The sequence below is a fragment of the Equus przewalskii genome, chromosome 15 (assembly GCF_037783145.1).
Source record: "Equus przewalskii isolate Varuska chromosome 15, EquPr2, whole genome shotgun sequence".
NCBI classification, from domain to species: Eukaryota; Metazoa; Chordata; class Mammalia; order Perissodactyla; family Equidae; genus Equus; species Equus przewalskii.
In genome coordinates this window covers 42,538,582-42,551,626 of record NC_091845.1, presented here as the reverse complement: position 1 = coordinate 42,551,626, position 13,045 = coordinate 42,538,582, and the positions used below count along the sequence as shown (strand labels likewise).

Genomic DNA, 13,045 nt, shown 5'->3' with positions numbered 1-13,045 from the left:
TTCCCTTTCTGTGTCTTAGTCTCCTCTCCTGTCAAAGAGGACGTTGGGCCAGCCCATGGGTGACACCTGGATCTCCAATCGTGAACCTCGGGCAAGCTGGGCGGCTGGCACCGCCGAGCAAAGGCGGCCTCGAGCGGCCCATGGGGTTGGCTTCCCTCCTGGGAAACTGAGGCACGGTGGGGCGAGGAGTGCGCGCCCTCGAGACTCCCGCCAACTCCAAGAGGCACGTCCCGGGCCCACGCAGGCCTCCCGGGCCGCCCGCCAGCGATCCCAGCGCAGCAGCCCCCGCCCAGCGCTGCCCAGGGGCGGGGCCGGCTCGGAGGACCGAGCGGCCCGGGACTCGCGGGGGCCGGCGGTGGAGCGGCGGAGCCCCGCGCAGTCCCAGTTCTCGAGCTCTGGAAGAGGCGTGCGGGCCACTCCTCCAGGCTCCCCAGCCCGGCCGGGGGTGGGGGGGCCACGCAGCAGGCGCAGGCCTGCCCCGGGGCTCCCGCCCGCCGCCCGCCCGCGCGCCGACCCCGCCCCTCGGCCGCCGCCTCCGCCCCCGCCCCCGCCTCCTCGCAGGCCCGGGACGTGCCCGGCCGGCGACCGAGCGGCGGGGACGGCGTCCGGCGCGCTCACTTCCGCGTCCCGCCGCCCTGCGGGCCGCGCGCGCCCAGCCACCGCTGCCATCGGACAATAGGTCGCCCGCCCCGGCTGCCGGGAGCTTCCTGCCGCGGCCCGGCCGGCCCGTGCGCCCCGGGCCGCGCTCCCTCCCCGCGCCGGCCGGGATCCCAGCTCCGCGGGCGCCGGGGGCAGCAGCGGAGGACTGAGCGCCCGGGACGTGCCTGCGCCCGGCGCCGCTGCTTCTCTGCTCCGGCCGGGGGGTCGGCGGCCTCCACAGCCCGGCAGAGCCGGCTTCGCCGCCTTGTTGTGGGTTTCCGAGTTTGGTCGCTTAAGGAGGATGTGATTTTTTTTTTTTCTATTTCTTTTTCCTTTTATGATTTGAAAAAGAGAAGAGAACGCACAGCAACCTGGGACAGCGAAGCGCCACCAGCTGCCCCCACGTGGACACCTCCGAGGGGAAAGGGAGTTGGAAGCAAACTTGGTCCGACTGGCCCGGAGGCCTCAATTTCGGCTGGACCCTTTGGCCTGGGGTCATGACTCTCATGCTGGGCAAGTGGAAGGCTTTACCTGTCTCCGGCTGGACTTGAGCCCCTACCCTTCGCCAGCATCTCCCCCCCACGCTCCCACGCACCCTCACGCCTGGCACCTGGACTAAGCCCAGACACCCATCTGAGACATGGATAAGTACGACGACCTGGGCCTGGAGGCCAGTAAATTCATTGAGGACCTGAACATGTATGAGGCCTCCAAGGATGGACTCTTCCGAGTGGACAAGGGGGCAGGCAACAACCCGGAGTTTGAGGAAACACGCAGGGTGTTTGCCACCAAGATGGCCAAAATCCACCTCCAGCAGCAGCAACAGCTCTTGCAGGAGGAGACCCTGCCTAGGGCGAGCCGAGGCCCTGTCAACGGTGGGGGCCGCCTGGGCCCACAGGCCCACCGGGAAGCTGCTGTGGGCAGCAAACTGACCATGGATGGTGCTGCCAAGCCCCCTCTTGCTGCCCCGACAGTGGGTCCTGGAGCAGCCACCACCATTGCCGCTGGGCAGCCCATGTACCCACCCCAGGAGCAGAGGGCCAGGCCATATGTCCGTGCCACGAGGCATGGCACCCAGGACTGTGGTTCCAGGGAGAGCCTGGAGAGTTCTGAGCCTGCTTTCCACCGCCTGGGACCCTGCCAGGATCCTTCCTGCCTCACCCATGGAGATTATTATGACAACCTCTCCTTGGCAAGCTCAAAGTGGGGTGATGAACCAGGAATGTCCCCCATCGTCAAGCTGGGTGTAGGGAGTGGGTGGCCTGGTCCCCCAGGGAGTGACCCACCACTGCCCAAACCCTCCAGGGACCATCACCTGTACCAGCCGCAGCTCTCCCCGAGCTCCAGCAGGTCATTTGAGAGCGGCCAGGATGGTGGTGCTGGTGGCCGCAGCAATGAGAAGCCAGCGGGTCTCTGGACCACTGCTTCCTCCCAGCGGGTGAGCCCTGGCCGTCCTTCCCCAGGCCTGGAGAACGGGGCCCTCCTGGGGCCCCCTCAGCCCAAGACCCCTTCTTTCTCAGCACCCCTGGCCCTGAACTGCCCCAGTCAAGGAGCTCTTCCAAGAACAAACTCGGGGGTGGGGAGCGAGGTTTCAGGCATGATGCCCAAACCCACTGTGGACTCTCAATCCTGGTTCCAGGATGGTCCCAAATCTTACCTTCCGAGTTCTGCCCCATCATCATCGCCAGCCAACACGGACAGTTTGCATTCGGGTGTGGCTCCTGGGCTGGGTCCTAAGCCTGGCTGCACAGACCCTGGCGGTGGTCCCAAGCTCAGCCCCACCAGCCTTGTCCATCCAGTGATGTCCACCCCACCTGAGTTATCTTGTAAAGAAGGTCCTCCTGGCTGGTCCCCTGATGGCAGCCCGGGGCCTGTGCTCCCAGAGAGCCCCAGCACCCCCAGGGTGAGGCTACCCTGCCAGACCCTCATCCCGGGCCCTGAGCTTGGGCCCTCGGCCGCTGAATTGAAATTAGAAGCCCTCACCCAACGTCTGGAGCGTGAGATGGATGCTCACCCGAAGGCCGATTACTTTGGTGAGTGAGAGGCTGGTGGCGTTGCCCACGGTGGGTGACAGGGTCCCTGCGTTTGGGGGAAGTGCTCCCTGTCAGAGATGATGCAGCGCTCATTGAGTGACCTGCCTTTTTTTTGGCTTCCTCTTTTGGCTGCTGCTTCTGATTCAGAAACTTGAAAGCATCCCTGGGCAGAAAGTGGATCTCACAGCTGGGGGTTGCCCATGTGTGAAGGGTGAAGCAGGGTGGGGTTGCTCATGACTCTCAGGAAGGGAAGTGCTCTGACTCTGGATTTCAAGTGTTTCCGGGGTGCCGTAGAGCCTCTCGCAGTGACTGGCTCCTGCAGGACTTGAATGGGAGCAGCTTCTCAGGTCCAGGTACCCCTGAGCACCCCATCAGCAGTTGACTGGGTCAGGCAGGTCTGCCTGTTAGAGGACCAGTGGTCGGGCAGAGGCTCTCTACGGCCCTGTGTGTGTCTGCAGGTACTGTGTGCAGTCGAGGCAGGTGAAACTTGGACCTGTAAGACTGTTCTAGAGCAGTGATTCTCAAAGTCTAGTCTCTGCATCAGCAGCATCCCTTGTCTGGGTACTGGTGGGAAATGCAAATTATAGGGCCCCACCCAGACCCACCGCGTCAGAAACTCTGCGCAGGGGGTTGTCAGACATGGCAGTCAGCGTTTTCACTAGCCAGCCGGGTGACCCTGACATTCAGGACTTTTGAGACCTGTGCACTAGGTGCCTCCTAACTGGGTCTCCATCCCGGGGTTACACCCACCACTGGGGCTCAGTAGGATGGAAGATGCTCCTTGCTGGTTTCACTCAAACTTGCAGATTTGTTTTATTCTCTTTTTAAAACCACAGACTCTTGGAGACTGCTGGCTTCAGCTCTTTTTTTTTCCCCTCCACGTGGGGTTTGGAGGCAGCAAGAAGGCAGACACCTTCTTCTGTGGAGTAATGATATAGCCGTCTCATGAAAGAGCTGACTAGAAAGACAACCTAAGTTTAAGGGTCGTTTTTGTTGTTTTTCATTTTTGAACTCTGGATAATGGGGTCGTGATTTCCCCATATGAGGCCTGAGAGCCCTGGGAAGCTGAGTCCCAGTGGGGTGGCAGCTTTGAATGAACGATTCTGTCCCAGGTTCTTGGAGGGATGGGTCCGACGTGCCCATGGTAGCATTGGGTTGGTGATCGTCCTCAGAGCCTCCTGGGACCATTTCCCACAAACACGGGGCAGTCAGAGGCCGGCGACTGTTTATTAGTTTGTATTTTAGAGCACGTAGCACCGTCTTACTGTGGACTGTGTCTTCTCCTTTGCAAATTCCCACCCTTTGGGAATAATACTTAGCTGGAAGTACTGTGGATTTTAAATGGAAACTTTTGCTTAATTTTTAATTTCAAGTCCAAAACAGCAATTTTATTTTTTCAGGGAGGCGAGTTTACACACCGGATCGCAGCAGAGACATTAGCTGACACTGTTCATACATTCGTTCAGCATGTGTATATGGAGTGCCTGCCTTGGGCCCTGCTCTGTCCAAGGCCTTGGGGAGCATGGTGATCAGGACAGACAGTCCTCTACCTCCCCAGAGCAGACAGTGAAGTAGGAGACAGGAGACGAGCTAAATAAATAAGCACGTTCTAGGGAGGGAGATAGGTAGAGGAGGGGCTGGAGTGGAGGGGTAGGAGGCGTCAGGGAGGGTTTTGGTTTTAAACCAGGCGCTCAGGGAAGATCCCACGGAGAAGGTGGCGTTTGAGCAAAGGCTGAAGGAGGCGAGGGGGTGGAAGGGGTGTGCTCAGCGGGCAGACAGCAAGAGCAGAGGTCCTGTGCTGGACACTTAACTTCGACTGTTTAATTTACTCGTCGCAGCAACCCTAGGAAGCAGGTTCTGTCGTGATGCTGTTTCACTGACGAGAAGCCCAGGGAGGTTAGATTACTCCCCTGAGGCCCCGCGGTGGCGCTGGGGGAGCTGGATTGCCTACGGCTGAGCCTCCATGCTTCTAACCAACGTTGCCAGGCTGCCTCCCAAGCACAGATGTGGAAACCGATTTTATTTATTTTTATGGCTTTGTTTTTTTTTAATTGAGGTGAACCTTACATAAAGTAAAGTTAACCGTTTTAAAGCAGACAATTCAGTGGCATTTAGTACATTCACAGTGTTTTGGAAACCCCAACTCTAATAATTCCAAGACGTTTTCATCACCTCGAAAGGAAACCCCGTACCCGTAAAGCCGTTGCTCCCCATTTCCCGCTCTCTCCCTGCCCCTGGAAACCACCAATCTGTGTTCTGTCTCTGTGGATTTACCTAGTCCGGATATTTCATCTAAAGGGAATCATTTTTTATTTATTTTTTAACTAAGTATTACATTCTCATGTTGACAATTCAAAAGATGCAAAAACACATAGTTATGTGGCCCTTCACAATGGGGACACGTTCTGAGAAATGCGTCATTAGGTGATTTTGTCGTTGTGCAAACATAGAGTGTACTTACACAAACCTAGATGGTGTCGCCTACCACACCCCTAGGCTATGTGGTGCCACTCCTAACGGGACCACCGTCGTACACACAGTCTGTTGACTGAAACGTGGTTATGTGGCGCGTGACTGGACAGTGAACAGTCCCCTTCCCACCTGCGTCTCTGGTCGAGTGTCCTGGGTATAATGTGACTTACGTGTGCAGTCACAGTTGTGGCATGCTGGCTACCTGCTCTCTGCCTTTTCCACTGCACAGTGTGTCTTGGCAGTTGTCCTACATCAGCACGTGTTGAGTTGGCTCAGTGTCACCACTGTGTGCATGTGCCCCAGGTCACGTAAGCAGCCCTTGTGGTGGCCCTTTAGAAGGGGCCATCTGCAAGGTGTAAGCCGCGCTGTAGGATCATCTCCCAGGGTGGGACTGTGGGGTTGGGGGCTTTGTGCCCTTTAACTGTTCCTGGTTGCTCTCTGTGGAGCTCGTGCTGGGCCCGCACTGCCAACCGTGTAGGAGAGGGCCTGCCCCAAGCCTGCCATGCCAGCCGAGCTTCCATTCACTCTCCTGTGCCCAGCCTCGGGGCAGAGGAGGAAGTCTCTTGTGTGAGATCGGGCACTCAGTTCCTGGCCTAGCCCTGCTGTGGGACCCTGAACAGACCCTGCTGTCTTCCAGGTCTCCCCCCTCATCTGTAGTGCGAGGTGGCTGAACCCGCTGACAGGCTCACCGAGCAGATGCCTTTCCCTTCCCTAGATCTGGTGTTATTTGAAAGATTTTGTCTGTCTGACACACGACATTTGTTAAATAATGATTAAATTTTTCTTCCAAGTAGAAGACTATTTGCTGATCCAGGGCTCTTGCCAGAGTGAGTCAGGGATGTATACTGTCACTGTCAGAGTTGGGGTAATTCTAGCCAGAAGCAAAGCAAAGTGGATGTTTGGTTACATAGGCCCTTTCCTGGGTCAGACAAAGGCCTCCCTGTGGGTATTTGACATTGTGGAAGAGCTCAAGAATCCCTGCTATCGCCTTGGAGAACACATGTCTGAAGACGCCTTGGTTTCCTGTTACTGATCAGCTCATCACCAAGGACTCTTCTGGCACTTTCCATGGCCATCTTTGTGGGTTTGGTACTGAGCCCACACTCCCTTCGCCAGTGTTCCTCTTTGTGTCTTTCTGTCCATGAGGAAAGAGTTAAGGACAAACTCTTGATGCTGCTTGGAGAACGTTGTTGGGTTTCCCGCCTTCCGAGGCCTCACTCTTGGACAACGCTGCTCCATGTGGTGTGGCTTCTGTTGTTTTTTTTTTTCCTTCTTCTTCTCAAAGCCCCCAGGATATAGTATATTCTAGTCTTAGGTCCTTCTAGTTGTGCTGTGTGGGATGCCGCCTCAGCATGGCCTGATGAGCTGTGCCATATCTGTGCCCGGGATCCGAACCAGGGAAACAGAGCATGTGGCCTTAACCACTTAGCCGCAGGGCTGGCCCTGTGGCTTCTGTTTTAACACCACTGTTTACACTGAGAGGAAACGAAGAGGACATCGTGCCTTTTGTTTAATCTTTCTCGGCCTTTTCCTCCATGGTATCCATTTGTCTTCCTCACTCTGGGCCTCTTCTTCCTTTCTAAGGAAAAAGGACACGAATAGACCACCTGTCACAGCCTGGGTCTCCCGGGAAGCTGACTCTGAGATGAGTTAGTGTGCAGGGGTCTTATTAGGGACCCATACCTGCAGAGGGAGGGGAAGGAAGCAGGAGTGGACAGAGGAGAGCTCCAGCTGCAGTGCGGCCTGACCAGCCTGGACCCCCCCGAGGGAACTCAGGAACTGGAGAAGCCCCTCAGAGTTCTCCCGAGTCGTGGCGAGATGCCTGGCCTTCACGCTCCTCTGTGGATAAGTCATCAGATGTGGGCTGCCCTGGGAGGGGGTGCCCTGGGGCGAGGTGGCCCCGTGCAGCTGGGGCAGTGCCCAAAGGGGTTGACAGGTCTGGGCCATCTCCTGGCTGCACCCCAGCAGCTGGGCTACAGCTCCTTCAGGGAAGGGAGGTTGGGTGGCACACTGTGGTGGCCATCGCAGCCCCTGTTGCTGGGCAGATATACCCCATTCACGTGCCCCTGGGCACCATGAGTCTAATGCTATCGACTGTTGAGTGCCTGTGGCATGCCAGGCATTGGGTACGTGTTTTGTGGGCTGTGCTGTCATTTAACCCTCACAGCCAGACACGGTTATTCTCTGTTTCCAGTTGAGGAACCGAGCCTGTGAGTTGCTCAGGACCACACAGGTGTAGGCGGTGGTGCTTCCACAGCATCTGGGGCTCTGACCCCTCACACGGTGGGACGAGGTGGTCTTTCAGGTCCGAGGTGGGGCTCTCTGTGTGCCCCTCTGGATTCTCTCTCCATTCAGGTGCTGTAGGGGCATCAGCAGCCTTCCCTGCCTTTTCCGGATCTTCTTGCCCCACGTTCAGGACTCTGGACCTGTAGCCCCCTGTGCCTTCCCTCCCGCTGTGTGTGGGTCTGGGGTTCGGTCACTGCTAATGGCAACACTCTGCCCCAGAGGGGAGAAGGCTCTGCCAGACTCCGTTAGGCACTAGCAGATGGAGAGGCAAGAAGAAGTTGGTTCCAGGTCTCCTTCACCCAGTGAGGGGGTGGCTGGGCCCCTTCCCACCCGCATGGAGAGAGAGGAGGCTGGCTCTGTCTTCCGTCTTCCTGTCTTCAGTGAACATTCCTGTGGCAGTATTTGAACCTAGAAGACCACAACGGCAGCCCCACCTTAGCCTGGGAGCCTGACTGCAGTATGACTCCTCCTGGGAATGGCTCTGCCCCTGCCAGGGGCCAGGGAGCCTGTCACACCTGATTTCATTTTACTAGCAATGCGCTCGAGGTTCAAGAATCAGTCCAAACAAGAACCCGTAAGTGTCCTGTCTGCTCCTTCCCGTCTGACAGCCCCTTAGACACTGAGCTGCACATTGCCTTAATGACCTTTTTTTTTTAAAGATTTTATTTTTTCCTTTTTTCTCCCCAAAGCCCCCCAGTACATAGTTGTATATTCTTTGTTGTGGGTCCTTCTAGTTGCGGCATGTGGGACGCTGCCTCAGCGTGGTTCAATGAGCAGTGCCATGTCTGCACCCAGGATTGCGAACTGATGAAACACTGGGCCGCCTGCAGCAGAGCGCGCGAACCCAACCACTCGGCCACGGGGCCAGCCCCTGCCTTAATGACCTTTTAAGCACTCCTTATCTGCCTTTATTAGCAACAGATGCTTGAAATATGGGGCTTAAATCCAGCCGTGAATGAAAAATTGAGGGTGGTTTCGGAAGATTTTTCACATAAAAGGAAACAACAGGGGCCAATCGTGTGATAGGGCAGCCCATCCAGAATTCCGGGACAGGGGCCTGTGTGTACCCTTAGAGGCCCCGGTTACCCCCAAATATCAGGCGTTTCAGTAAACCCAAACCAAGTGCTGAAGTGGAAAAAGGTGGCAGAAGACCATTAGCCATCTGGCCCTGTCTGAGTAGCTGGCATGGCCATTGTGATTACCTGGGAACTTCCACCCCGATTCCTTTTGGAGACATGGTGCCATTGTTTGGGCCTACTGAATCCAGGCTTCCATTGTCATGGAAGTAAATTCCTTATCCTCTAGATGACTTTTGTATACGACACCCAGGACTCCAGTTCTCCTATTTGTCCCTGCAGGTGCACGCCCTGAGCTGTGGAAACACCCAGCCCTTTAGAAATTGGGTAGCCTGTGTGCATTTTCTTTAGTAGATCAGGTAATCTTTCCCTCAAGATCAGGAAGGCATATGTTTTTTAATTTTTTATTGGTGTATAATATACACATATTATAGATGCTCACAAAGTGAACACGCCCATGTAACCAGCACCCAGATCAAGACACAGAACATGACCAGCACCCAAGAACCCCCCCTCATGCCCCCTTTGGTCACCACCACCCTCCAAGGAAACTGTCGTGATTCTGACTGTATATGTGAGTTTTTGAGCAACTGTGTGATTTGAAGTAACTTCTAAAACCTTAGAACAATTTAACAACATCCAGGCAGGTTTGGGGATGGATGGAGAGCACGTGGGCGATCAGCATGCAGCTGCGGGTAGTGAGGCCTTGGCAATGTCAGCACGGCCAGCTGCATGGCCCCCGCTGGGCCTCCAGCTCCCTCTGTTCTGTGGGTTGCTCCTGTGTGACTGGACGTCAGGGCTTGGACATCATTTTGGTCCTCTGTGTTCTCTGGAGGGATGGGTTTTCATCACGTGCTTTAGCCCCACCCCTACCTGCCAGCTCGCCCCATTTCAGAGATTTTAGGGGGGAGATGATGAGGAAGCTCCCAAACTTCACTCGGAGTGGCTTTCTGTTCACTCAGGCCACATGCCACTAAGGTGTATGTGTCAGGTCCCCGCGTGTTCGGGGCAGTGGGCTGGGTGCTGCAGGAAAGGGCACTACGAGTCAGTCTCAGGCTGGAGCCCTGGCAGTGACACCCACACTTACCAAGGCTCTGAGGTCACACTCAGGCCTTCCCACAGCCCAGTGTGATTGCTGGCTCCCGTCACACAAGCCTGGTTGCTGGTCCCTGAGCTTGAGGAGTTCCTTCCTGCCCCAGGGCCCTTGCCCTTGCCCTTCGCCTCCAACGTCCCTCTGGCCAGCATGGTGCTGCCCGCCCCTGCAATCCCCCCCAGGTCACTGGGTCTCCAGCTGCAGCCCTGGCGAATCCTGACCTCGGTTTCCCACGGTGACTGCCTTGTCCCATCACACTGTCTCCTGAGGTCCTCCCTCCTTGGGATGGTGTGTTTCTGCTCTGTTCCTCTGTGGCCAGGAAAGAATGTCTTGTTTTCTCCGTCCAGTCCTCCTGCTGTTTCCATTAATAATCAGAGCGTGAAACTGACCTTTTGACGTGGCAGTTCTTGCCAGTTTTTTAAAAAAAGTTATGTTTCTTTACATCTGTTGATTTATGACTCCCACACAGGCGAAGGAACTGTGGAAGTAAGGCATGCATTTGGGAGTGAGGAGACCAGGTGTTCTGGGCCTGGTCCTACCAACAGCTCCAGGTGCGACATGGGGCAAGCCCGTCTTCCTCTGGGCGGAGCCAAGACGAACTCAGACGGTTCTTCCCTGAGTTCTCTGGTTGTGGCTTTGTGTACAAAAGCCCAATTTTAGCTGACCAAGTAACAAGGAACTGGGCAGCATCATTGTCGGCAGTGGCAAGAGCCCGGAAAGGCGGGGGCCTGAACAGCCTGGCGTCCACCGCCATTCCAGACCTACGCAGAATGAAAACACCATTTTTTATTATAGTTCCAGTTACATTTTCTGTTGCAAATGGTAATCCTTTTTACATGAGATATCTGGAAAATACATACAGTTAAAACAAGAACCTTGGATTGCTGGCATGCCTGTCACCCTTCGTATAGTCAGTGTTCAGATGTTCTGCTGCGAGTTCCCAGCGCAGAGTCCTGGCCAGAGCCGCTGTGATTCAGAATGCGTCATGTGCTGTGGTTCTTGGCTCTGGTCAAATGCAGAAGCGTTTGCTGAGCTAGAGGTCAGTTTACTCTGCTGAGTGTGTCTGATGAAAGTGAGACTAGAAAGGACTGAAGATCTCCTTTAGGAAACAGACATGGGGACCCGCTGGTATGACAGTGGTCACCCACCTCAGAAGCCTCTTGAGGCACTCATTCCAGTTAAACTTGGGGTCCTCAGTGCAGGGTCAGCTGGGAGTACTGGCTATGGGGCTTGCCGACCTTGTTTTTGCTGGCATGTTCCAGGCTTCCTCCATGGGCTCTTGTCATGTCCTCAGTGGTGCTGGATTTCAGACTGGATCACAGACACTGGACAGTGGCCTCGGGGCCTGTCACTGTGTTCCTCTGAAGGGTGTGGGTTAGGGGAAGTGGGCCATGCCCTTGGGTTGTTTGTGTAACACCCCCAAGTGTTGTGGGCAAGGGTAGGGGTGTGTCAGCCTGTACTTTTCTTGGGGGCAGCCAGGATGCCTTGGCCTAAGGATCAGTGTCATTCCCAGGCCATCTGTGGAGATGCTTAAAATGAAATCTTGGATGAAACTATGCTTAGAGTCCATCTGGCAAATTGAACAGAAACCTTTCCCTAAAACAAAACAGGCCTCCACAATTTCCAAGGCATGTCAGTGGCAGGTAGGACTTGCCAGCAAATATTTATATCTCTCTAGGTCTTGTTTTTCATTTGTCCCATCCCAGGGAAACCAGCTGGACACAGAATCTCAGGGTCATGCTGGAAGGTTGGAGACTTTCTGCTTGAGTGTTTCAAGGGGAATACTTGAGGGTCCGTGGCCAGGTTATTTTTAAGTTTTGAGAACCATGAGTTTAGACTTGGCCAAGTTCCTTCCTCATCTTTCTTCTTCTGTGACTCATCTCTGGTGTCCCAGGAGAGCGAGAACTGGTTACTCTCCGTTACTGGAAGTCTGTTGGGAGCATATCAGGGGCCTCTATCTTCCTTCCCCTCCACATGTATTTGTAACACATGGAAAGTTCTAGAAGCCTGCCATGATGCAGTCTGTCATTCAAGAGGAGGGGACTTGAGTTTGAGCCTACCCTGCAGCCAACCTTGGGATGTGTAGAGGCCCAGATAATTGGAGGACTGAGTGGACAAGGCCCCCCTCTTACAACGTGGGCCCGGAGTCAGAGTTGAGCACACACTACAGCAGGCTCCGGCTGGACAGCATGTGACGGTCATTTCAGTGTGATAAGATAGTGGCAGATTTGCCTTTGCTGCCTGAAGCCCCTCTGACCGTGACAGCAGCTTCCCTGTTCTCCCGAGCTCCCTGTCAGTTGGGTTTATGGTGTCCCTTCAGCAGGGTGTGTGGGCTTCCACGATGGTCAGGGCTCGCCCGGGGGATGGGGTGGAGCTTTTCCATCTGCTGAAATGTCGCTGTTTCTGTGCCCCCTCCCCCACCGGAGTTCACATTGCTTGCTGATGATGCAGTGAGGTGTTGAGTTTAGAGATGGGTTTCGGGGCAGCCCAGCTGATGGCTGGCTGGGGCTTGGCTCCGGGGCATTTGCTGGCAGGGCTCTCCTCACCTAAAGTGTGCTGGCAGCAGAGAGAGCAAGTTGCAGGCCTCCTGTGTTGCGTGCCGGCTGTGCCAGCTTGGGCGCCTTGCTCCGCTTTGCTGCCCTCAGCTTCCTCACCTTATGGGGACTGCGTGTCCTGTGCTCCTTATAGTTCTGTTTCCTTCCCTGTGCTGCCAGCCTCCAGAGCCGCTTTTTGATTCAGGTCTGTTGGCTGGGAGGAGCCTCCTGGCTCTGAGGGTGACAGAGTTTGGAGGCTGTACCTGCTTCAGACGCTGTGTCTGGGGGGTGTGTGTGTGTCAGTTGAACTTGGAAGCTTTTCCCTTGTTTGCTTACAGAGAAGCTAGCAACAGAGTGGAGAAGCGTGGGGTGGGGAGGGCGTGAAAAACATGTGTAAATGGACACACCCGGGGCAGCAGGCCAGTGGATGGTGATGGCAGGTCACTTCTTTGAGTTGGCCTGCCAGGTCCCTCCATGAGATCATTGTGTCCCAACCAGGGTGACTCTGAAATGCCCTTCTCCCACTAATAATGCTTGGTCATCGTTGGTCTCACTCATGAAACCAGAACTATATTCTTTTGGGAAAAAAATTTAAGCTATATGATAGAGCAGCACTTTAGAAATAAGGAAAATGAGGAAATAAAAACAAACACTGAATTAGTGATGAGGGTCAAAATACAAAACACAGGGCCTGGTCCATAGAAGTTACTCCTGAAGTGTTTGTTGAATGAATGAATCATGCTGTGTATTTATCACGTTACGCAATCAGAATAAAAAAGCGAAATATCTTGGTTACAATGCCACTGCTCCGCAATGGTGGGCTGAGAAACAGCGGAAGCCACAAATGTAGTTTCTCCCTAATTTGTGCCCAGTGGTAGCTGTGACACCCTGTGCCAATGTTTGTCAGACCTT

The 13,045-nt window shown here is 55.1% G+C and overlaps 1 protein-coding gene across 1 annotated transcript in view; it reads left to right on the top strand.

The window, feature by feature from the left end:
- The first annotated feature begins 549 nt into the window (after positions 1 to 549).
- LIMD1 (LIM domain containing 1) overlaps positions 550 to 13,045 on the top strand; it is a 73,479-nt gene continuing 60,983 nt past the window's right edge. The window contains exon 1 of the mRNA XM_070577156.1: positions 550 to 2,672. Coding sequence (XP_070433257.1) covers positions 1,280 to 2,672 — 1,393 coding nt within the window. The 5' untranslated portion in view covers positions 550 to 1,279. The remainder of the gene's footprint in view (positions 2,673 to 13,045) is intronic.